Source organism: Perca flavescens, chromosome 2 (assembly GCF_004354835.1).
Source record: "Perca flavescens isolate YP-PL-M2 chromosome 2, PFLA_1.0, whole genome shotgun sequence".
Lineage (NCBI taxonomy): Eukaryota > Metazoa > Chordata > Actinopteri > Perciformes > Percidae > Perca > Perca flavescens.
Genome location: NC_041332.1, coordinates 23,529,261 through 23,555,180, shown reverse-complemented (window position 1 = coordinate 23,555,180; position 25,920 = coordinate 23,529,261). Strand labels below are relative to the sequence as shown.

Sequence of the window (25,920 nt, the reverse complement as noted above, 5' to 3'; positions counted from 1 at the left end):
ATCATTTAATAAATAAAAGGCTGACCACAAGTGATAAAAAATGTGACTGGCCACACATGTAAAATTCAGATGTAACAATACATATAAAAGATAACCTTGAAAAATATGTAAATACTTTTAAATAAATTTTAATTTAAATTCAAACTATATATCAAAAAACATCCAAGTATCACAACTTATTCAACTGTTTCACAGCTGTGGGCAAAAATGAGACTAATTCTTTCTGTGAAGCATCTTTGTGCATTTTAGACAAAAAACCCCAACAACAAACAAAGAAACAAAGAAAGAAACAGGGGATAACCTTTAAACTGAAGTTTGGTTTGAGTTCTCAGGAGACAAACCAGTTATAACGACATTTAATGTAGATCACATAATAACAAACTGCTTTCAAAATCCAAACAAACCTGCTTCACCTCTTTTCTCTCAACACAAACACAAAACTGTGTAAAGGATGGAAGATAATTTCAAATCACTGCAGCTATTGATCTTTAGCCTATCACCATTGGACACCATTGTATCCATTTAAAGCAGATCCAGGGAAATAACCACAACCTGCGCTGAGCCTGCATGCGGAGCACAGCCTGTTGTTAAATATCCTCTCTTGTAAATCCCTAATCTCATCATGCTGTTACATTCAATCTCTAAACTCTCTACATCAGATTCTGCAGTAATTTAGAGCTCCAAAAATAGCCCACATACAGTATCTCTCAAGTGATTTCAGTCCAAGGTAATGCTTGTGGTGATAGTTAATGTTCATTATATTTAGCAAATGACTGGGTCTTGAAAGAAATGTAAGTGCTCAGAAGGAAACCTGTCTTCTGGATCTCACACACACACACACACACACACACAGACACACACACAGTCAGCATTTGTACTGCACTGTTGTGTTCATCATTAGAGCTTCTGACAGCAGCATTAAAAGTGATGAATGCATACTGTTAGCTCTATGTGACAGGCGGCAGTAAACAAATCATTTTTTTGATTGAGTCAAATATTATAATGGTCTGAAGGTATGCCAAAACACCAAAGTGGATATTTTCTATAAACAAGTCCCAAGTTCTGGGCAGTGATCTCTGGAAGCCGCTGAATACATTACAGCTCATAAAGGTATTGCACCGAATGAACAACATAATGTCAGCTTTGCTTTATAGTCATTCTTGAAGAGGAGCTAAAAATAAACATTTGTCCTGAGGATGGTGCCAGAGAAAAAGCCAATGTGGTCAAATCAAAAGATTTAACTGTGGGAGTGTACTTATCCATTGTCAGTGTATTACTTACAGTAGATGGCTGTCTTATTTTCCTGCTTATTTTGAGTCGTCAGTGAACACAGCAGAATCACAGTAGTAGTTTCCAGCTGGTCCCCTGAAAAATGTTTTTTTTTTTGATCAGGCGTTCTCTGTTATCTTTTAACTTTCAACTTCTATCTGTGTGGAGCTGTGAGATAACAAAAATAGCTTTACAAAGCTTTTTTTTTTTATCAACTGAAGGTTTCATCAAACATAAAGTGACATTCAAAAATGTGGATTACGTCAGCTTGAATAAAAGGTCAAATTCATCTTTAAAGAACATGGGGGAGACACTGTCAAAACTGACAAATGGGTGTCTATGTTCTAAAGCCTGCGGTGTCTTTCTAGTTTGTTTGCATGAAACAATCAACCACTGGTCTTCATCTTTTCTTATTGAATGATTACTTTCTCGATTAAGCAATAGTTCATTTACTATCAGGCAATGTCTTCAAAGGCCTTGTTTAGTCCAACCAACAGTCCAAATAGTAGCGTTTTTTGGCACGGGCGAAGCGGGGCGGCATTTTTTCATGACACTTGGGGGGCTGCACGAGCACTTAGAGTTAAAAAAAAAAATCCCTCTGCGCCACAAAGCACAGAAGCTGTGTGAGAAGGGGAAAGGGGAGAGGGGGCTGAAACAGACTCTGTTGAGAACTAAAAGTAGGCTAGATAGTAGAAGTTCATGAAAGCAATCCAACTTGGTAAAAAAGGACCATGCTGCTCTGCCAAATGTCTTCAAAGAAATGAGGGGGGTCTTGCTCAGGGTGTAATTCAATGTAGAACTGCCACTGAATCCAAAGCTTTTCAATTTACAGTAATATAAGACAGAGACAAGCAGTAAACCCTCAAATTGGAGGAGCTGAAACCATATAATGTTTGGCATTTTTGCTTTAAAAAATTATGATTAATCAAATACCAAAATAATTGCAGATTAATATTCTGTCTATCGACTAATCAATTGATCGACTTACCATGTCAGCTCTATAGCCAGTCAAGTTGCAGAGCAAAATTCCCAAATGTTTTGTTTTATTTTACAAATCTGTAATTTCCAAATGTTTTCATGACTATTTCCAAGATAAGATTTTTTTGGCTTGAATGCAGGATCAGAATACAGAACAGCTTCAACTGAGCTTCATTAGGAGGGAGGTAGTGTCTTGCTCAAGGACCTTCAGCAGAGTTAGACACTGACAGAAGTATTATGCCACACCTCTCAACAATCACAGTTTGCATGGCGGTAAATACATTTCAGCCGCTCAAAATATTTGACAATTCTTCAAGTGTCAAGCAGCTTTGACTGAACATGAAAGGACAAAAAGTGTTTTTTTTGTAGTTTTGGCTGCTCCATCCTGTTCTAAGCTGCTGACTGAGGCCTGACAGAGGCAAGCCGCTGCAGAGTGGAGATAAGGCTCCACCTGCCAGCCATGTTCATCAATGTGTTTGTGTGTTTCAGTAAGTGTGTGTGTGTCTGAGGCTCTTTGTGTTTGTCTGAGACTCTGTGTGTATGTGTGTGTGTGTGTGTGTGTTTGTGCATGCGTGCGTGGCTGTCCTTGGTCTGCCGAGATGAGTGGCTCACAGAAACCCGAATGAAAAATCTAAGCTACACTTAACACCCAACAGAGATCAAGTCACATGGTACAAAAGAAAAAATACATATTTTTTTGGAATAGAGTGAATTGAAAAAAGATGAACAGAAAGGTAATTTCCTCTCCAGAAACAGCTATCAGCTCTTTACTGTGTGGTAATGTTAATTAAAGGAGTAGCAGCTGGACTCAGGTCTGTGGAAGCTCATTTCTGAAACTTAAAATAATAAACCAAAAATAATCCTGATAGAAGCAATTATCAGAGACCTTCTAATAATTATGATTTAGTATCTTATAATTAAGACTTAGCATGTCATAATTATGAAATTATTTTTCATACCTATTACTTATCTGGTATCTATGATTTTGAATCTCATACTTATTATGAGATATTATAATTATGAGATACAAAGTCATAATTAAGAAAATTGTATGATAAATTATGACTTAGTATTAGATACTTATTATATCTTAATGATGAGACTTATGTTCCTATAATTATGACTTTATTATATCATAGTTATGAGAAACTTATCTCATAATTGTGAGAAAACTTCGCAAACTAATGAGATAGTTCCTAATAATTATGTAATACAAAGACTCAATTATAAGAGATGATTATGACTTAAAATGATATTGTGTCTCATATTATTTGTATCTCTAATCATAAGAAACCTCAACATTCTGAGATAGGTTCTGTCATAAGTATGATATACAAAGTCATAATTATCAGACAATTCATAACTTGTAGTCACAATAATGCAGAAGTGTCTCACAAGTATATGTCTTATTATAAAAAAAACACATAATGGTGATGGGCTTCCGAAGACGAGTAAAGTGTTATATTGAAGGATGTTCCCCTCCTCCTTTTACCGTCAGCAACTGAAACAGTGTGTACAGTCTACCATAAATGATTCTGGTCTCCCTGGTTTTTTCATGTAGAGGTATAAAGAAACATCTCTTTCTCTGCTTTACACAAACATGTTTAAACCATAAGCTAATATCTCTTTAAAGATATACAACACACTTATACAAAACATGACTGGTAATTTTTCTATCATCCACACAACATTTCTACTTACATTCTTCTGATAGAAACTCTTTGTTGTTTCTGCAGCTCTCCATGTCTCACTCTTTCTGAGAAAATGACAGGAAGTGTAATAGGAAGTGAAGTATTGTGTACATGTGTCTTGTTGCATTGTCGCCTGCCTCTGCTAGAATTATAAGTAATATCAAATCAGGCTTCTTAGACTCTACCAAAGGCTTCTCTGATGCAGGGTGTGAATGAACGTGTTTGTTCTAAATTCTAGAAAGGGAAGCAGATACCACAAGCTACAAGTCATGCCTGTGTTGGCGTGAAGAAGTGTGTGTGTGTGTGGCAGATCTTATGGTGCAACCATGACAAGAGCAGCACTGACTAAACTCCTCATCCTCGTGATCCTCGCCTTCATCATCTGCCTCCCAGAATTCTTCACATTGTACAGAGGTGGGTCATCTAAAACAACTTCAGATCGAGGTTTATCACTCTACCCTTATCCTGTCTGTGTGCGTGCGTGCGTGCCTGTGTGTGCCTGTATGCTTGCATGTGTTTTTACAAATGCTTCCGTATTAGTTCACAACCATTTTAAACATTAAAAAGGAAGACATGTTTGCTTTAGCTCAGTTTTCCTTGACATTTTGTTCAAACTTTATGTCAAATGCCTACCTTTTAAAAAGAAGTAAACTTTTTGTTGAGTCATGTTGTCCTGTTTCTTCCTCTTAATGTGGTCGTCTTTTTTTCTTTCTTTCTGAGCTAAATATCACTCCCAAATATAGCTCCATACAACACTGACTGACAGCCGCTTTGAAAATGTTTCAGTATTCTGTTGCCTTGAAAAGCTTCTTTTCTTTTGGAAAGCAGCTTGCTTTAGCCTTTGTACTTGTGCACGTGTTTGCCTTCAATGGTTTTGCTTTTTGTCTGTGCCTCCTCTCGTGTCTGTCTTTGTGTGTCAGATATAAACTGGAGGCAATAGCTTACACTTTGAGATCTTGCTCTGATTTCTGAATTGAGAGAAGCATTTTTTCTAATTTAATGCATCATTTCGACTGCATGGTTGGGCTCGACTCGGCTCACTTTTGGTACCAAGGGTGTAGATAGTACCCCCTCAATGTAGGTGGGACTCTCACAGCTGAACGCCATAGTGACGCTGTGTGAAACCGCCGCAACATAATCTTCAACGCGGCACTTGATGGATCTCTTAATCCGTAACTCGTTTGGAACCTTGACCAAGCTGGTACCAAAAAAAGTACCAGACACTAATCAGAAAAAGTGCCATGCTGTGCCATGCAGTGGAAGTGGGGCATAAGCCTTCTCCCGCTGAGAAATCGTTCTGAATTTTCTGTTTTTCAGTATCAAAAGTGAACTTCCTTTGCCTGTCCTACCGACCCTGTGAGCAAGATAATCCGATTAAGGAGGGGGAAAATGGGAAGATTGGGGATGCTGAAATTAGGAGAAAGAATATGTGTGACCCTTCACAGACTCCAGAAAGTGAAAAGTGGGAGCAGGACTGCATGGAAGAGCATCAAAGCAACACGACAGATCCTGAGTTAAACTCCAGCAGAGGAGGCGAAGACCCAGAAAAGAGCTGGTTCATGTGTAAAACAGATGTGAACATAGCAGAATTACAAAGCAACACCTCATCTTCAGGTATACAGTTTTTAAAGATAAGCTTTTATTGTTTGTACTTTTGTCCAGACTAAAATATTTCAATGACTGAATGGATTGCAATTAAATTTTATACAGACATTTATGGTCCCCAGACTATGAATCCTACTGACTTTGGTGATCCTGTCACTTTTCCTTTAGCTTAACTATGAGGTTGATATTTCTGTTTTTAGTTAAATATGTCTAGCTCATAGCCTCACATCGATTTAATAATTTCCCAGTTAAACTTTGATTCATAACAACATTTTAATCTGATAATCTTACAGTTCTGAATCAGGGTCTTTATTATTTGGAGTAAGAAGTTGGTTAGGGTTACAGTAGGCTACATCTGTTAATTTAACGTCAGATAAATTTTACCCTAACATTTCATATATTATGCTACTTAATCTCAATTTCAGGTTGTAGGTTGTGAACATTAATCAGGATGCCACTGAAAACTGTGTTTTTTGTTTTGTCAGCTAACAAAAGGTATTTAGACATCTTTAAGTTGTAGTTATTTTTGTTTAGTTATTTGCAAATGTTAAAAGATAAACCCACAGTAATAAGAAATGGATTCAATACTGGATTTGAACTCGAAAAAAGCTACGGAACCCCAGCCTCAGTGTTTTTAGCTAATGTTAGCATGTTAACACACTAAACTAAGATGGTGAACATGGTTAATAACCTACCTTATTGTCACTGTGAGCATGTTAGCATGCTGACGTTAGCATTTAGCTTTCAGCCAACCTGATCTCACAGAAGTTCGTGAAATGAACACTGCCCCTTAACTCAAAATTTGTGGCAGTTTCACGGAATCACAAAAGATTCTGTGATAGACCCACGGAAGAATTGATGATATGAACACGGCCCATGGGTTTAGGAAAAGAAGAACGGGATGGTTGGGTTCAGGAAAAAATTAACGGTTGGGTTTAGGAAAACAATAACGGGACGATTACGGTTGGGTTTAGGAAACGTGACACGCGGGACACGATCCCCGGTCTCCTGGGTGAAAGTCCTGTGTTTGACCCATCCACCACCCCAACCAACCTCACTATGCAGATTTTCGGGCTTTCATACTACTCGCTACCGTAGTCGCTCCTAATGCTACGTCATCTTCTCATTGACTTTACATTGGCATTGTTTTCCATAGTGGCCACACTGAATTCTCACTCATTCCGTGCCACCACCACGTAATGCGGTGTTAACATGATAATTTTACGGAATTCTGTGAGACCAGGCTGTTTCAGCACTACTGTGCCTAAGTACAGGTTCACAGTGCCTCTATGACTGCTTAAAACCGCGACATCAATTATCATGATAATTGATAATAATCTACAGTCAAGGGTTGCTAGATTTCTGGGCTTTGGACCTTCAACTACATTGCACAGTTTTCTAAAGCAAATGTACCTAGCATGGCTGTAATCTATGCATTCATCTATTTATCCATTCACAGTTCTAAAAGTACATTTCGAGGTGTCGGTGGAGCTTCAACTTAGAGATGCAGAGACCCTGAGTCTCACCTTGTACGGCAGCAGTAATCACAGCTCCTTACACCTCCACTCACCTGAGGAGGAGAAGGAGGAGGAAGAGGAGGATGACGAAGGACAGAGGAAGGCCTTTTACTGCTGTCTGCCTGTCCTGCCCACCTCAGAATCTGCCAATCAAAGCCGCTGTCTCCTTTGGCTCGCCAATCAAACACTTTTGACTGAAACAGCTAAGAAAAAGCTGCCATGGAAACGGACACAGAAAGGTTGGTGTCAGGATGAGAACGCTCGTTCTCTGTGTGGTCAGTGGGGCTTTACAATCAGTTTTCATTTTAGATTAAATTGATTCAAAGTCATTCTACCCATCTTTTCTCTCAGTCCACAGTGGAGTCATTTTTTTCAATAGAGCAAATTTCCTTCTTCTCTTGACTTCAATCTCAGCTCTGTGACTTTGTTTCCCTTCCTCTCTCTGTACTGTATGATCCGAGAGTTACAGTACATCTTAATCTACTGTATCTCCAAGGCTGTATTGATTCTGGCTTGCTCTCTTTCTTTTCATCTCTCCAACACTCCCCCAAGCTTAAAGCTATGACTAAGTCATATTTTCCATGTGTGTGTTGTGTGCTGGATATCCATCTCACTTAAATTTTTCCACAAAACTTTTCCATGCTCTCCCTGTTTCCTTTCTGCTTGTATTTGTTGTTGTATCTTCTGCTATTATTTCTTAATTTCTGTTTCTGTCATATTCCTCTAAATAGATTTATTTCTTCTGTTTATTTTCTCTCTTGCACATCAATTACATCTGTCACTCAGGAGAGTACAAGGCAACCAGAGAAAGCACCCAAATGCAAACAATCGGGCAGACAGGAACAGTTCAGGGATTTATTGATAAAATGAAGGCACATATAGTAAGCTTACATGCAGGCAGATTTTAGGATTAATGGTTCCAGTTCAGATGGCAGGTAAGCAAGGCACAAAGCAACACTGACAATCTGGGAAAAAAGGGATGCTACTGTATGTACTAACAGGGTTGTGGAAAAGGCACTGTAAGTCTTAAAAGGATAGTTCAGATTTTTTTAAAGTGTGGTTGTATGAGGTACTTATCCATAGTCCGTATATTACCTACAGAATGGCGGTCGGCACGGAAGCAGGCAGAAGGTTAGTCATGTTCTGCTGTGGACAGGGGCAGCAGCAAAACATATTTTTTACGCCTAAAAAAAAAGGACCACGTAAAAAAAATCTATATCGTTTAAGTGTACGTTATATTTAAAATAGTGTTACCCCTTTAGCTTGCCTTTAGACAGCCCTGTTTAAGTTTACACAGAGGGAACTGATGTCGTTATCAATGCTCAAAGCCACCAGACTCTATTGACAAAATGTTACCTTGCAGAACACAAGATTTCTCTGTCTACCTCTGCCTTGATCGGTTAGTTTGTTGTAGTGTGTTATTGTGTGACTTAGGTGTTTTAAAGGGTTAGGAACCAACAAAACTAATTATTAAACTTTGAACTCTGGATAATTGTGCTGGACATATTCATCATTGACATTGCAGACTAAAATAGTAATTGTTTAATCAAAGAAATAGTTGATTAATCAATAAAGAAAATAGTTGTTGCAGGCCTGGACCTTTTCGGTTTCCCTTAATTTGCCCCCTGTTGGCTTCCCTCTCTGTCCTCCAGATGAGTGGCAGTGTGTGTTCAGGGTGCTCTGGCTGGCTCTGCTGTGTGTAGTGATGCTGACTATTTTCACAACTGTGTTTGGACAAATCTACTGGAAGAGACGCTCATGCAGTAAGACACACACACACACACACACACACACACACACACATTTTTTGAAGTTGACCCGAAAATATTTCTTATTTTTCTCAGAAAATCCTAAGGTGCACACTGTTGGTTACGACATCACTGGACAGCAGTTGAACGGTGAATGTGGATTTTTTTTTGTTTTTCTTAAATACAACTTTCTACTCAATCTTAGTGCCTGTGGTCAAAAGTTTATCCAACAGTTAACAGGAAATGTTGTAATATTCAATTAAAAATTTGGAGTTGTTCCTCAAACACGAATACACATTAACAATCCAATCCATTCACACACATCAAATTAAGCAAATCAGAAAAAATAAAATAAATAGTCAATACACCTCTCTATGAAATTAGTAATACTAAATATGTTTCTAATGGCCTTTCAACTAGATGGTGAGCACACCGAGATCATTATTCCCAAAGGTAAATGATTTTGGTAAATTAAACAGTCCATAAACTCTACAAAAGGTTTGAATCCTTATTTTAAGGATGCTTTTAATTTAATTTAAATACTAATGACCTCTCATTGTTCAACAGGGATAATCCTTCACTCTTATGGGTCCCGACCTAAATCAGGTCAGTTCTTAAATGCATACCGGTTTGGATAAAAAATAATTTGAGTAATGTGTTGTTTCAGTCCTTTTAAGAATACTTTTCTTTTTTAATGGACAGGACTGACACCCATTCCAGAAGTTGACGCTCAAGGTAGGAAATTGTAAACACACACACACACACACACACACACACACACACACACACACACACACACACACACACACACACACACACACACACACACACACACACACACACACACACACACACACACACACACACTTCATTCAGAGAAAATCTGTGACTTTGTGTGTAAATTCTCTTTTCAGATGAAATAGAAACTCTGCTGGATGGAAATGTCGACCACTGCTATACAGGTAAACCTGCAAACTGAAAAAAGGCTACTTTTAGTATTTATTTTTGTTTCTCATTTCTTTCCATTGAGGACCATTATGAGAAAGTACTTACTATATTTTACTTAAGTAAAAGTAGCAATAGTAGAAATTAATTTTGTTGTTTTTCAACCTGGATTTGAACCCTATTTACCCATGCATTTGTGTCTAATAGACTGATGTGACCAAAAATCTTTGAAATTGGTCCAATACTGAGCGAGAACGCAGTAACTGGCCAGAGCAAACCGACCTGCAATGCAACCTAATTGTGCAATTGTGCACCCTCGTTATTTGTCCTCTCAGTGGTAAGTTTTTACCATTGACAGGTTTAGATTGTTATTAAAAGTGTCTGACAACATTATCAATCTCAGGAGGTGACTTCTTGTCCGAAGACAGCGTTGTGGAGTACAAGGAGCCGGGAAAAAGACGTTCCAGGAGTTTGCTGTTTTGGAATAGGCTACAGAAATTAAAGGCTCCTGTTATCTAAAAGATTTTCAGTGCCATGGCTCAATAGTTCAATGATTTCAACAATGTGGATGAGGTCATTCGCTGGCCGCCTGTATTCATTTGAGCCAGAGTATATACAGACGAAAAGTGGACCAGGGGGGAGAGAGAGAGAGAGAGAGAGAGAGAGAGAGAGAGAGAGAGAGAGAGAGAGAGAGAGAGAAAGAGAGAAAGAGAGAAAGAGAGAGAGAGAGAGAGAAGCAGACGGAGGAGGGTGAAGCAGCTGCAGGAGGGCTGCGAGGCTGATATGCCCTGATATCTGTGGTTTTGATGTGACAAGGGATTATACCTCTGACACAATGCTGTGTCACCACGTGAGAGGATTTCCCCCCTCTAATCAACAGGGCTGTGAGACATGAGCAAATACGAACCATTGTTTTTATTGAAAATCTTTTAGATCTGAGCTCCCACCCAGCTCCGGTCAACCAAGGTATGCCTCAAGGCTCTGTGCTTGGACCCATCCTATTTACCATGTGCATGCTTCCCCTTGGTCAGATTATCAACATGATCTCAGTTTCCACTCATATGCCGATGAAACACATCTCTAAATCAGCACCAAACCATCCACTCATCTTGGATGTTGATGGGTGTGCCATCTGCCCATCCTCTGAGGTCTGCAATCTTGGTGTAATCCTGGACTCCACCCTCTCTTTCCAGACTCACATCAAATCAATTTCCAAATCCACGTTTTTTCACCTCAAAAACATCTCCAGACTCTGGCCATCACTCTCTGACTCTGCGGTAGAAACCATCATTCATGCTTTCATAACCTCCCGTTTGGACTACTGCAATGGAGCCCTGTCTAGGGTCCCCAGCATAACCCTGGACAGCCTCAAGTATGTCCAAAACTCTGCCGCCAGGGTCCTTACCCACACCAAGACCTGGCAGCACATCATCCCAACCCTCATCCACCTTCACTGGCTCCCAAGTCCCACATCAAATATAAAATCCTCCTCACCTACAAATCCCTCCATGCCCTGGCCCCACTGTACCTCTACGACCTCCTCCAGCCATACGAACCAGCCCAAAGCCTGTGGTCCTCAGACGCTGGCCTGCTCTCCATTACTCTCACCAGACTCTGTACCTTCGGAGACAGAGCCTTCAGTGTTGCAGCCACATCCCTCTGGAACACCCTCCCTGCAGATATCCGCAATGCTACATCCCTGGACATGTTTGAAAAACTCCTTAAACACCACCTGTTTACCACAGCCTTCTCCTTGTACTCCACATCGCTGTCTTCGGACAAGAAGTCACCTCCTCAGATTGATAATGTTGTCAGACACTTTTAATACCAATCTGAGCTTGTCAGTGGCAAAAACAATCACTTTTAGTGGACAAAAATCAAGTGTGCAGAATTGCCCCATCAGGTTGCATTGCAGCTCGGTTCGCGGCGCCGGCCAGTCTATCAGTCTATTAGACACAAATGCATGGGGAAATGGGGTCCAGGTTGAAAAAAGAAAAAAAATATTACACCTCAAGTAAAACTACTAAACATTCACATCAAAATACACTTAAAGTAGGCCTACCAAAAGTACTTATTATGCAGATTGGCCCATTTCAGGATCATATTTACATTTTTGGATTACAGTATAATTATTGATGCATCACTGTGCGTAAGGATCAGTTTCATGTTGCTGCAGGTAAAGGTGGGAACAATTTTAACATATATACTGTACTGCTGGCAGGGATGGAAAGAGTACTAGAATATTATACTTAAGTAGAAGTACTATTACTTTTTACTCAAGTCAAGTAAAGATAAAATGCTTTAAAAAAATGGATAAAGTAAAAGTACTCTGAGTAAAAGTTACTGCATTAGTCTAATCTTTAAAAAGGGTAGAAGAAACAGTGTTCAATGATGCTATATGATACTACTGTTAAAGTAAACATCACCTTTAGACTACAAAATAAATTACAAATGCACTAGTGGAACAACATCACACCACATTTCCTTTTCAACAGATTGGCATTTGCATACTGTGCATATAACCGATTATCAATTATAAATATACAATCAACTTCTCCTGCAATGCCTTACTAGAATCAACCAGACAAGAAACACAAATGACCGACAATAAATTATAAGAGCTATGGACACCACGGCGGGTGCAACAAGCATGACTAAGCCACATGAATGAAATAGCCTGACACTTCTTATATAATCAACCGTGGATAAAAACATCACCAAATACAGAGATGTATCAATGTATACTCCAATATAAACTCCACAGCGGCTGCAGCCACAAACACACATATCAAAGCAAAAAGAGAACTGCACAGTTTTTATTAACTACACGCACACAACGCTACATTGCTAGCAGGTTGCTAGGCAATGCAGTGCAGCACGGCTTAGAATTATAAGGTTCTATCTCCATTTAGGGTAGTTCTGAGATATTGAGCATCAAAGTTTTTACATCCCAGCTATGTTGTGAGATGGAACCTTTTTATTATATTAATAACTAACTAAGAACATTTTTTTTTTACAAAAATAACACCACACAGGCATTAATAAACACCTAAGGGATCAGATTATGTCAAAAACTCAATTTCGGCCAAAAGTGAAGATAGCACCATATAATTCTAAGCTCACGACCTGTTGACGTCCTCCTCTGTAAAGTTATAATAATACATTTGTTGTTGTACTCACCTGTCTGAACTCAGTCTGCCAGATTTGAGCTCTGGAAAGTCATCCTCATTCTGCTACAGGTTCAAATGTTCTGCTCGTTCATTATCAGTGCATAAAATAACCAGTCCACTCTCTGCCCCAACTGGGCTCCTCAAATTCAAAGTCTTGAGCTGAATAACTCAAAAAGCTGAAAGTTCTCACCTACCTCTCTGAAGTCAGTTATTAGAGTTTGATTGTATTTAATAAATCTGAATCTGCTAAGTAACCAGTAACCTACTGTAACTAAAACTAAATAAATAAATGTAGGGGAGTAGAAGTATAAAGTAGCAGAAAACGAAATTACAAGTAGGCTACAGTACTTGAGTAGCCTATACTTAGTTAATTTCCACTACTGATACTTTTAACAAGATTATGCTGTATCAGATCCAAGATTTACTGTAATTTAGTATTCAGTGTTTTTAATATAATTAGCAGCTTAAATTAATTTGCTGTACATCAAATATGCCTCATGCTGAGTTAAGATCAACCTACCCTCTTTTCACTGTCATCTAACTCCAGTCTGTTTATTGTATTTTTGTCTCGTCTATCTTTAGCAAATCATCTGCATCATCGCATCCATCCCTCCACTTCCTCCCTCACAGAGGAACAAGCCTGGTGACAGAGGAGCAGCCAGAGGAGCAAACAAATGGACTTAAAAGAGCACTCGATAAAAATCAAAATGACCGCTTCAATTACCAGCCACCTTTATGGTGAAAATAAAAACATCTGTGACACATGAAGATGGTTAAAACTTGTGTATTTTCAACATCTCATCCTCAAACAGTCTTAGGGCATTTTATTAGTAAACTGTCCAAACCTAAATCAATGACTTGCCTCCCAAAGATTTATCATTACAAATAACTGTATATCCTAAGGCAGAAGCAAGGTTGATAAACGGCCTTACCCCATCTGGATATAGCTGAAAGCAGCCAAAACATTATGACAGATATTTTCTTTCCTCATTTCTTTTTGTTGCATGGATCAGTGCATCTCTAAAAGGGAAGAAGCAGAAGTAAAGGAGGGGAAGGGAGTACTTTGTCTCTCCCAGAGATCTACTGGCTAGAAGCTAAGAGGCCATTGAACACTGGATATTAAAAAACAGATGCTCAAGCACCTTAGGATTGCTGCAGAAAATCCACAGGTGGTTGGAGACAGGGACGGAGCCGGGGTGGGGGTGGGGATGGGGGGTGTCTCCAGCCACCAAATTATTTTCAAAAGCCCTAAATCATTTATTTTAAATAAATATAATTTAGTAAATGTTTTTTCGTTGGCCTAATAGTCAATTCAGAGTATTGAAGATTTACTTGGCATTGTTGGGGATTCTTAATTTGCAATAAGAGCAGCAAAATTATTATGGGATGGATTCAAATGTAGCAGATTTTTCAGCTAAACATTAATTATGTGAACTACTCCAGCATAGTGTAACAAAAAATGTGTTATGCAACTTAACTGGGGCAGGAGTGAAAATGAGTCATCCTCAACATTTGTTGTGTTCTGGTTTCAGAATGATGTAGAAAGTTAGCGAACAATTATATATAAAAAAAAAAGCATGTAGGCTCCACAGGATGATTCTTTTCCTTGGCAACTATCAAGTTTTTTCCAGATGTACAGATTTTTAGGCATTTTATTATCAAATGGGGGGGGTTCATGCCCCCGGAAAAAAATGATTGTGTGGAAAATGGTTGAGATACACTATTCCTTTGGGGAGCAAAAGGTTATCTAGAACCTGGCAAAAACAGTATTAATTAATTACTTTATTCTGGAGGGCAAGACTTCTTCAAGGTGTTCGGACTCCAACAGAGGGCATGCCATGTCATTTTGTTGACATTTTTGAAAATACTCTCATTTTTATTCTTGCCAAGAGTAAGATCGATACCACCCTCATGTCTGTACGGTAAACATGTAGCTGACAAGCCAGCAGCCAGTTAGCTTAGCATTAGAACTGGAAACAGAGAAAACTGCTAGCCTGACTGTGCCCAAAGGTAACAGTACCTTTAAAGCTCACTAATCAATGTACACGTTTGAAGCGGCTATAATCAATATATGACGATAATTTTGCTACCTTTGTACAGAGCCAGACTACCTAGTAACATGTAACATGTTACTAGTCTGTGTGCTAAGCAAAGCTAACAAGCTGCTGGCTGTAAGTTCATATTGATCATCAGATGGAGAGTGGTCTCAATATTGTCAAATAACTCTCAGCACAAAAGTGAATAAGCAAATTTCCCAAAATGCTGAAATATACTTTTTAAATGTAGCAGCACAAAACATAATTAGAGATGATTCACCTACATTATATCTTCAATATACACAATAAGGGAGAAGTATAACTGAATATTTTGCAATTCAAAGTATGAAAATCTGATTTTTCTGTCAAATCAAACTAGATAAGCATTAAATATAAAGGTAGTATTACGTCACATAATTTAACATAAAAAATGTCACTAGCGTTAGTTAATGCACTTTCCATTGAAATAACAAAGGACCTTAAGAGTGCAAAGAAAGCTTAATATACATTAATAGAGAGTCACGTCATTTTTGGTTCAATTTTTGGAGACGATACAGAGACATCTTGGTTTTGTCAGATAGAATGAGTCACAGCTGAGCTTGAATTATCTCTGAATAACATTTGGTTCCTCAAAGCAAAACATTAACTCAGTCAAAATAACATTCAGAGATACAATGTGGAAGATTCACACATACAACCTGCATGTGGGTCATTTAAACGTTAAGATTATATTATGTATGTATAAAACATCTTCTGCCTGTTTCTATGGCGTCGAATATAGATTTAAGCATTTAATCTGGAATAATCCATTCTCTATAATTTTCTGTACAACAATAGATACATTAAGACAAGCAGGTGAGCATGTAGCGTGTGAGTGTGTGTGTGTTAGTGCTGTGTCTGTACTGCTGGTTCTGTGGTAGATCGACAGTGCTGGCTCTGGATGTGGGAGATCTGCAGGACGGGCAGCAGCAATTGCAATGCATTCTCAATGTAGTTTGTACAGTTAGAGCCCTGCAGACAGGAGACCCATGAACATCATAAACATCATCATCATCATTATCATTTCCCATACAGAAATAAAATGATTTAACCTTTTTAAAAACGGTTGTATATGCAGAAAATTAAAAACTACTACTGTTAATTGATTATAGTATAGAATGGATAGGTTGTAATGACTTCATAATTTGCATGAGCATCCTAAATATATTGAACACTCTACTCAAGATCATCTGAATACAAATCTGTGCATCTCACCTCTAACAGCACATTATCTACCAGCGGATTCAACTCCTCTGCTTTCCTCTGACCCTGTGAGAGAGAGAGAGAGATGAGAGACAGGAAGCAGCAGCGAGCAAAGATGTGATATCAGTCATCATACTCAGTGTACTGATTGAAAATCAATGGTTTTGTAGGAACACATAAAAAACTACAAAGGAAAACATTTAAGGATAAGACTGGCGATATTTTAAATTTGCCTTATTGTTGACAAATTCCAGGAAAAACTACTGACAAGTGTGATATACAGTAGCTTCTTCTTACGTTAGACCTCCATTATATTCCAAAAACACACCGTTTTGTTTCGTTTAGAGTGGCATTTTCCCTTATTACCATGGAAGAGTATGCTGTCGCTACTTCACCAGCCAACAATGTGTTCAAGTAACAGGATGAAATGTGAAAAACAACTTGGCAACACCAGCTGAGTTACTGGAAGATTTTTTGTTTTTGAACTACCACTGCGTTCTACAGTGTAAAAACACAGCCTTTATACTGTATACGTACTTCACAAGAGGCCTGCATCTTTGTCAGTATACCGCAGATAGATGCTCGGATTCTAAAGGATGCATTTCATTAGCGTCATCACCCTGAACTTGTGCACTGTTGTTTATCTTTCCCACATACTGTAAATCTGTAAATACACTATTAATCAGTGGCTTAAATTAGCCACAACAAATTATTTTACTCCTTTACGCTATTTACTCCTGATTGGGTGACGTTTTCTAAAAGCTGCAGTGCAGTGCAGCTACAGTAAATTAAACTTTTTTATTTGGGAGCCATTTTACATCTTCAGTAGGACCCAACGGGCTACAGGGATGAGGACTAAGACAGGGTGGGGAAGTCGGAAAGTCTTGAGAGAAGGATTATTACATTGTTGGATTTTGGACTTTTAATAGTAATTGTTGACAATAAGAAAAAATACAAAGACACAGACACACACACACTCCCTCTCACCTACCCCAACAAGAAGCAGTGTATCAGAGAACTTCTTGACCAAACACTCCACCTCCTTACACATGGCACATGTCAACCTGGAATAAAAATGTAAATTTTAGAAAACACACACACACCTGCTTGTCTTAATGTATCTATTGTTATACACACCTGGCGAGGATGTGTGCCTGGTCTCTCGCTGGTTTCTCCAGGTCCTGGCCGTGGAGGATGAGCTCTGCCACCTTGTGGAGCTGCTCAATACTGCGAGCGGTCACTTCTGCCAGACTGCCGACTGATGACAGGTACACAGCCTGGAGAGAGGGAGATGAGCACACACACACACACACACACACACACACACACACACACACACACACACACACACACACACACACACACACACACACACACACACACACACACACACACACACACACACACACACACACACACACACACACACACACACACACACACACACACACACACACACACAATGCATCAAAGCAGCCTGTGACAGCATGTGGAGAGGATGGTTAAATTAAAAGAGAAGAACAGAAAAGTCTACTGTTGCTGGTTTGTGTCATAACATTGTTAACGTGACCTCACCTCTACAGATCTGGGGTCGTTCTCTTTCTCCTTTTCTTCCTCTTCTCCCTTCACCTCCTCCCCCTGCTCTCCATTTTTCTTCTTCTCCTCCATTTCCTTCTCTCCAGGTGAGGCCTCTCCTGCCGGCTGGTCCTGCGTTTCCCTGTCAACCGTCTCCGTAGTGACAGGCTGTTCCACCGCGCTCACCCAATCATGGGCCCTCATCCGAGCCTGGAGATGCATAATTACCACCCATCAGCTCTGCATGGTGAGAGATCGCCATCCTGATGTATGCTAATCAGATGCGTATACACGATTATATGCTAATGTAGGTTTTATATATGGGAATTTGAATATGCAGGACTTCAAATGTGATAACTTTGATATTAAGTCTAAGACTGCAGCAGGAGAGAGTGGATATTAAAAATAACTGTGTGTGTGTGTGTGTGTGTGTTTAACAAATATCTAATAATAAGGGGAGAAACGTGTGGAAAATTCTTACAGTGATTTCAAGTTCAGGTTGGAATTACATTTTTTAATCAAGTCTGATTTCATTAATCCTCGAGTCTAAGTCTAAGTCATCAGTGTGCAAGTCCAAATTGAGTCACAAGTCCAGAGAATGGCGACTTGAGTCGGAGTCCAGGACTCGAGTACTCCATCACTGCCTTGAGCAAAGCACCTTACCCCCAACTGGTCAGGGTGCCTGTCCATCAGCATCCCTCTCACTCTGACATCTTTCCATTAATGCATGTGTAGAGGTCCTGTTTGAGCATGTGTGTAGTCTCGCATTGCCAGACCTATCTCAACAGCGCTGTGGCAGCGCTTGAGTAATGTGTGTGTAATGTGTAAAACAGAGTAAACTTTTTTAATTACCCCTAGGGAATCAATTAAGAATGTCTTCTTCTTTTTCATTACTTTTTTCTGTTTTTATTTTGTGAGCTCATTGTGGTGGTCATTAGGATTGTGTGTATGTTTTAGATTTTTTTGTGTATATGATGCTTAATATCAATGGTCAATACACATAAACAAAAGAAAGCATAGCAATTTAAAATATATAAAAAAAGCATTTTCAAGATTTATGAGGAAGGAAATGTACTCAACATATTTGTGAGGCCTTAAGGACACATACAATGTGTTTTGTTTGTTTACAATAAAACTCCACATACCCACCTGATTTGTCTAACTCAAACTGCTGAAGCCTCATTTTAACTTCACCTGAATTAGGACTAGGATGGATTTTGGTCACACTATTCATTCATAGCCACACTATGAAGGGATTACCTTCATGGCCAGTATGCAGAAGAGAAATGATTAGAGCGAACAATAAATCTTTATATATGAGAATGTGAATAATTTAGGAAGATGTACCTGAACCTGGTGAAGAAACTGACAATGTTAAAGCCTGTTAAACCTCTGAGTTTCACTGCTGTGTGCATGTGACTCACCTTGTTGAGTTTGTCTGGCGTTGCAGCAATATGAAGCTCAAACAGCAGCTCAGTGAGAACGCTCACAAACTCCTCGCCATCGGCCGCTGGCACACACACACACACACACACACACACACACACACACACACACACACACACACACACACACACACACACACACACACACACACACACACACACACACACACACACACACACACACACACACACACACACACACACACACCACAACACAACACAACACAACACAACACACACACACACACACACACACACACACACACACACACACACACACTATGTTAAAGCCATAAATGCATTAAGTGTAAATTGAGAGCATATTTGTACCACCATGGGCAATTATTTCCCCCATGCTGTGATCATAAAGATAATATTGTTGTTTGCCTTCAGCACAACAGAGATTTGATGCACTTCTAAATCTTGTTTTATGCACACATGCAGATTTATTGAGGTCTGATAGTTTGTTGGTTTTGGTTTGAATCTGTGATGTGATGTGAATGTGTCAGTGGCCCCTGAACACCAACACTGGATCAGAGGGCACCTGTCACACAGAATAAGTTTACATATTGTCTCGACACTGAATTTCACTTTGGCAGAACATTTTCTTCTTTAAAACAGAGACAACCACAATAGATCAGGAATAACAATTCAACACCATTTCCCATAAGGTTTCAAGATTTTCCAGGCTTTTGCCAATAGCAAAACTAATTTGTGTATGTTGAATATGTTAGATTTGACAAGGACCTGCAGCCTGGAATGTAGAAAATATATAAAAAAAAAAACTCTTCATACTCTTTGGAAAATGGTCCGTAACAATAATATTACATACATTAGCGCTAATGAAAAGCCCCAACATGGAAAATTCAACCAAAGTGAAATATCAGTTCTGTTTCTGACGCTCTGATCTAATGTCAGGACTTATGTCCCTCTGCCAGAGTTCAAACTTGAAATGCAAATAAGGCCAACTGATCCTGGGTCAGTGCTCAGGGACCGCCAATAACTCCAGCAGGTCCGGCGGCTGGTTAGGGTCACTCACACAGGGAGGTAGAACAGTGTAATTGGGAACTAAGATCACCGTTATCCTTCGTCTGTCCTCCTCCTCCTTCTTCCTCCTCCTCCTTCTCTTTGTCTTTTTCCTCTTCCTCGCCTTCCTCTTGCTTGATGAAGATATTCTTAATGAAAATCAGCTCCTTCTTCACCTCCTCCTGCTCCTCTTCCACCAGGGAGGAGAGGAAGGCTTGGACCTAGGAACATATATAGAGTATATGACTCTAAAAAGACTAAAATAGTACTCTATATTCCTTACACTTGGGCCTTACCTTGGCCTCACTCTCATTGGACAGGATCTCCAGGGCCTCAAGGTGTGACAAGCCCTGGTAGTCGTCAAACAGAATACCGTAGTGAGCTGTGGGTGCACTGATTGGATGGTTGCCCAGACGGGCCCGCTCTTTCTCTTTGGCTTCCTTTAACATCTGAAGAAAGAAAAAGAAAAAAAAAATCACAGTGAAACCTTAATTTAACACAGATGCAGAGCTGAGAGCTCTTATTTTAAGGAAATAAAAATCACCAAATCATTCCATCCACGTAGACACACATACACAAGTTCTACATTATTAATCTGATAGGAGGAGACATATTGGTTTTCTGTGAGTGTCTGTATGTGAGCTTTGAGAATGTGTCTTCATGCCTGACTCAGTGATACAGTCTTCTGCATCAGGGTCTTGGTCTTTTTGAAACCCGGGTCACTCTCAGCAAGAACAGTCATGGTCTTCTTTCCAATAAACTCCAAGGCATCCAAACCTCCACTGATCACTGACTTACCCTAGAGAGACACCAGGAGACAAACAGAGGAAGAAACAGAAATTGGAAATGATAAAAAAAAAAAGATACATTTTGACTTACTAGGTTAAAATGATTAGATACTGAGGCAAAATTATCTCATGAAACAATGACATACTTATATTTATGAGATGCTCTCAAAATGTTGACTGACTATCTGACCTTTACTAACCATAGTAAGTATGTTGGGTTGGTAGTAGCAACCCCTGTTGGCACAGTACCATTGCAAACGAGCATATTTTATCTACTCCCCATGTAAACCATGGAGGCCCATTCTTGCCGGTAAAATTGAAAGAAAAATAAATTTTAAAACATAACCGACATATATCTTATCTCTGCTACCCATTCAAACTATGAAAGCACAGATTTACCATTATATTTTAAAGTAATTAGGAATGATAGAAATAAAAAGGTACTGAGGGTAAATCAAAATATAAATAATAATAAACAAGAACAGTTTTGGACTTTATGTGTTTTATCCAATACTCCACTACAATATCCAATATTTTTACAATTTCTTTTCAGACCAACGCCACCTTTATTGTACAGTAAGCGTGTGTAGCTTGCTGCATAGCGATTAACCCACATGCATTATAAGGGCAGAAGAAGGCCAAGAAAAGAGGTGGCATATATCTTAGTAAGTCAATTTTTTTACTTGCTAAACATTTGAATAAGTAAGTCATAGATATGTATGTAACACAACTGTCACAACGCCAATCTGCATCAACTAACAATTTATTAAACCAAGCAGGTTGGCATTGGAAATCAGTGAGCTTATCTCAACTGTCACGATTTTGTAGCTTGTGTGTGTGTGTGTGTGTGTGTGTGTGTGTGTGTGTGTGTGTGTGTGTGTGTTCACTCACTGTGTTCTGCACAGCGTGTGTGATCGTAGAGAAGACTCCCCTGCCAGAGGCTGCAGCACTAACACTATGCTCCCCGGAGCTGGACAGCTCAGTCTCTCCACTTTCACCTCCTCCCTCTTTCTTCTCCTCCTCTGCTCCCTCCTCGTCTTCTTGTGCCTCCTCTCCTACTGAGGTCCTGTGGAGACGCAGAGCTTCTCCTGCCTTTGTTTTAACTGAGGTCAGGCTCTGACCTGCACACAGACACATAAGGTAAAGATTTAGGAAATCAGGGGGGGGAAGAGTGTATAAAGTGGTAAAAACTAGAAAAAAGAAGAATGAGGAAATAACAACAGCAGACATACCCACTGTGGAAGTGGCACTGCTCAGAAGAGATTTTCCCCATGAACTCCAACCTCCCCAACCTTTTTCTTTCTCCTGAAGTGACCGCTGTACACACAATCAAATACATTACAGAAATAGTTAGAAAACTTCCTTTTTGTCAGAAAATACAGACAAATGACAAACGCAGTTCCCCAATGCTCCAGCTGACATCTTGTTTATTTTGATCCACAGTCCAAAATCTAAAGATACTTAAAGGTCCGGTGTGTAACATGTTTAGTTGTTCATCATCAAAATCTGTGTTTCCCGTTCACAAACTTGTCCTTTTTCATTCATATTTACCACCACCATCAATTCCAAGTATTCCTTTTGGCTTGAAATGCTACATTTGCATTCGCATGAATTGGGGTAGACGCTCCATATTCATGCACCATCTTGAAATACGTTAGCTGGTAAGGGACATACAGAACATACTGCTCCGCCTTTTGCGTTTTCACTGTCACATAATAAACTGAGAGGTGCTGCTAATGCTGCTAATGGGTATCGTCGCTTCCCGGCCCCGGCAAGTTTGAAGAAGGAAACATGGAGGACCACACGTATTCAAAATCCAAATTTCAGGAACAGGAGTCTTCTTCTTCGTCCAGAAAAAGAAAAAGGATATTAAAAAGAGCAAGAGACTGGCTTTTTGAAGCGTGAAGGCTACCATAGCTGTAATACGTACTTTGAACTGCGTGGTGCGAGAGAGTTGATTGAGAAATATGATCTCAACGCTAGATGGGAGAAATTCCTACACATTGGACCTTTAACTCTTACTATCACATGAGACAAAGAAAAGCACCCAATCGCCACAACTGAAAAGTGAATGTATCTAGAGAGCATATTTGAAAAAACAGGTGCTGACCAAAGAACATTACAGAGAAGATTTATAGCATTTTTGTTTGAATAATGTAATTATTATTATTAATAATTATTAACAATTATCCTGCTCAACACATGGTATTGATACAATACTTAAAAAAAAAAGAAAAGCTAATTTAAGGGAGCCTTGTCAAATTGCTTTTGTTTATGTTATGTGTTAATGTGCAAAAAATGATATCAAACATTATATAATCATCAGATTTCTAAACTCTTAAACATTGAAATCAGTATTGGCCTTAAAAATCCAGACTTGCACATGTAGCACTGTATGTCAAGAAACTAACACGACAAACCTCCAAATCCTCCTCTGCAGCCTCTTCGTTTGGCTCCAGGCTTACTGGTTGGTCACATATGATCACCTGACCCTCAGGGGCAGGCTTTGGTTGGTCAGTCGGACATGCTGAAGCGCTAGTCATGGTGGTGGTGTCCTCTGTGGTCATCTCCTCAGTGGTGGATTGTGGGAGGTTGAAACTCTCAGGGATCAAAGGAGGCTGCAGAGGGCCTGATGGCAGTGCAAAGGCTGCTGGGACATCCTGACAGAGGCCAGGGTCTGTGTGAGGGGGCTGGGTGGGTGAAGGAGTGATGTCAGCAGAGGGGTCTGCATCAGTCTGGGACATGGTGATCTGAAAGAGAAGAAATCTTTAATTTTGGTGGTTTTAGTTGACAAAGTGCTGACCTGTGATTCTTTATTATTTTTTTGTATCCTGCAACCAAACACAGCTTACATATAAAAACATATACGTAGAAGATGTTTAGATTTTGGATATGTAATCTCTGTCCGTGCTGGTGGTGTAATGATGATTAAAGAGCACCTTGCATTATTATATGATGGCTTTGATCAATTTTAACAACAGAATTTAAATTAGTACCGCAAATGATACTTATTTTCACTATAAATTAACCCGCCAATATTGTCACAATTTCCTTAAGCCCAACATGTCTCCAAGTGCCTGAGAAAACTAGCAGATTCTCACATTGGAGAAGCCAGAACCTAGAGAATGTTTGACTTTTTTTTCTTGATAATTGATTTTAATGGTTAATTTATTAACAAAAAATATTTCTGTGTATTGACCAATTGAATACTTGTCTAATCATTAGCTCTAATTTCAATTGCAAAGAGCCAGACTGATTAACCAAATTCTTGACTTTTAAACACAAATGTCATCCTTACATACAAACGGCAAAACACTAAACCACATCCTAAAACACCTCATATATTAGCACAAAGTTCAAATGCTCAAAACAAGCAGATCATTAAATCAATTCAACGTGTATGCAAACATATCTTGTAATTTTAACAGCATTGACCATAATTGCAACATTAGGAGTAGAACATGGAAACATTTAGCAAAAGAATGACTGTGATTTAGCTATGGATTTAGCAAATCATAGATTTTCGCAGTGGTTCAACATTACCATCTAGTGGTCACTTACTCTACGTGCATTCATATGATTACTGTCATTCCCATGTTTTCAAACACTGGGAAGTTTGTTTCCTAGGCACTAAAATGTCATTTAATATAATATTATCTCTCACAAGCTGTATGTGCAAGATGGTAAATAAACCGGATCACACAACCAATATACATTTGTCCATTAAAAAAAAAAAAAGACTAGGCCGCCTGGAAAATAGTAACAATAAGTATACTGTAGCCTAACACTATTTTCTTTTGATCTGGAGTAATAGGAATTTAAATGTAGTCCTATCCAACTGTACAGACAGTCTGTAGAGATCAAATTATAGCTTATAACTAATTAAGCTACTCAGACTTAGCCTATATCAAAACAATACTTTCACATTGATATGTCAAAGCCTGTTCTGCTTCTCTTTGACACTATTTGAACTCATTGTTACGCAATGACAACATACAGAACAATGTCAAGCAGACACTTAACAAAGACCACTGTTCTATTTGAAAGCGAATATGACAATTAGGCTATTATTCGCATGTTTATTGTCTTCTTAACGAGTAATACAAACACATTTTCAACAGTAAAACAAAACATATTTGCCAGGTTTGTTGCCCGTTCGTTTCTTATGGTTCTTTTGGGCAAAGGGAAGTTATAATGATCAAAGACAGTTCTGTTTTTGTGAAAGTGACAGTGCAGCTCACCCGTATAGTGCCACCAGCGGCTCCTTTTCCGCCCCGCCACGTCGGCAGGCCAGTAGATGACTGCACCGAAGAGTATCAGCAGACAAGACAGTTCACTGCCTCAGGTCCAACTATTGTATGTCTACAGGTTTGGAACTCCCATTTCTCACAGCCACAACAGGAAACCATGTGTTTACAAATAGTTAACAACTACATACAATTCAACTTACAAGTAGGCTAAGCCAGTGCATACACAAGCTAATTTAAGACAATGCTCCACAGAAACAGCCACTTGATAACAGTTGTTGCTGTTACGTGCGGTGTCTTAGGTTTCGCAAACTGAAACAGGGTTGAAAATGGTCTTTAGGGCCTTTAATGAAATATGTTTCCTATTTGACAATGTATTTACTACAACAACGGAAAATCATCCTGGTTGCTGCTGCTTTGGTAACGTGCTGTTCACGCTAACGGCTTGCGAAGGGACATTTCTTCGCCATCCTAGGAAACGTTTTAAGCGAAGAGGGATGTGGACAGGCGTGAATCATCTCGCTTCGCCTGGATAATTCTATTTTAATAGGAAAAACATTTTATTTTAATCTGTGTCACTGCATTTCGTGTCACTGCATTTCGGGTCAGGAACTTAATAATAAGTCTTATTGTATATA

General features: G+C 39.2%; 3 protein-coding genes across 6 annotated transcripts in view; 1 reads left to right on the top strand and 2 right to left on the bottom strand.

Moving 5' to 3' along the window:
• The window catches only part of klhl5 (kelch-like family member 5), a 61,158-nt gene extending 57,105 nt beyond the window's left edge, over positions 1–4,053 (bottom strand). The window contains exon 1 of the mRNA XM_028600309.1: positions 3,949–4,053. Coding sequence (XP_028456110.1) covers positions 3,949–3,950 — 2 coding nt within the window. The 5' untranslated portion in view covers positions 3,951–4,053. The remainder of the gene's footprint in view (positions 1–3,948) is intronic.
• Positions 2,781–25,343, bottom strand: fam114a1 (family with sequence similarity 114 member A1). Of its 3 annotated transcripts, none has more exons than XM_028600322.1 (14): positions 25,277–25,343; positions 23,456–23,785; positions 22,268–22,352; positions 21,927–22,156; positions 20,912–21,046; positions 20,544–20,696; positions 20,261–20,468; positions 19,201–19,286; positions 17,777–17,986; positions 17,339–17,478; positions 17,193–17,265; positions 16,214–16,267; positions 15,834–15,970; positions 2,781–2,809 (listed from the first exon to the last, which is right to left on the bottom strand). In XM_028600322.1, exons 2-13 carry the CDS (start codon positions 23,777–23,779, stop codon positions 15,845–15,847), a joined length of 1,824 nt encoding a protein of 607 aa, XP_028456123.1. In that variant the 5' UTR covers positions 23,780–23,785; positions 25,277–25,343; the 3' UTR covers positions 2,781–2,809; positions 15,834–15,844. The 3 variants fall into 3 exon arrangements, with proteins under 3 accessions (XP_028456123.1, XP_028456140.1, XP_028456131.1); XM_028600339.1 differs by having other exon boundaries at positions 20,300–20,468; XM_028600330.1 differs by lacking the exon at positions 2,781–2,809 and having other exon boundaries at positions 13,692–15,970.
• On the top strand, positions 4,052–13,691 carry LOC114570119 (uncharacterized). 2 transcript variants are annotated; one of them, XM_028600348.1, is made up of 10 exons: positions 4,052–4,352; positions 5,256–5,552; positions 7,003–7,299; positions 8,713–8,823; positions 8,905–8,958; positions 9,229–9,261; positions 9,376–9,414; positions 9,511–9,543; positions 9,723–9,770; positions 13,506–13,691. In XM_028600348.1, exons 1-10 carry the CDS (start codon positions 4,265–4,267, stop codon positions 13,568–13,570), a joined length of 1,065 nt encoding a protein of 354 aa, XP_028456149.1. In that variant the 5' UTR covers positions 4,052–4,264; the 3' UTR covers positions 13,571–13,691. The 2 variants fall into 2 exon arrangements, with proteins under 2 accessions (XP_028456149.1, XP_028456156.1); XM_028600355.1 differs by having other exon boundaries at positions 4,264–4,352; positions 5,384–5,552.
• Positions 25,344–25,920: the final 577 nt, after the last annotated feature.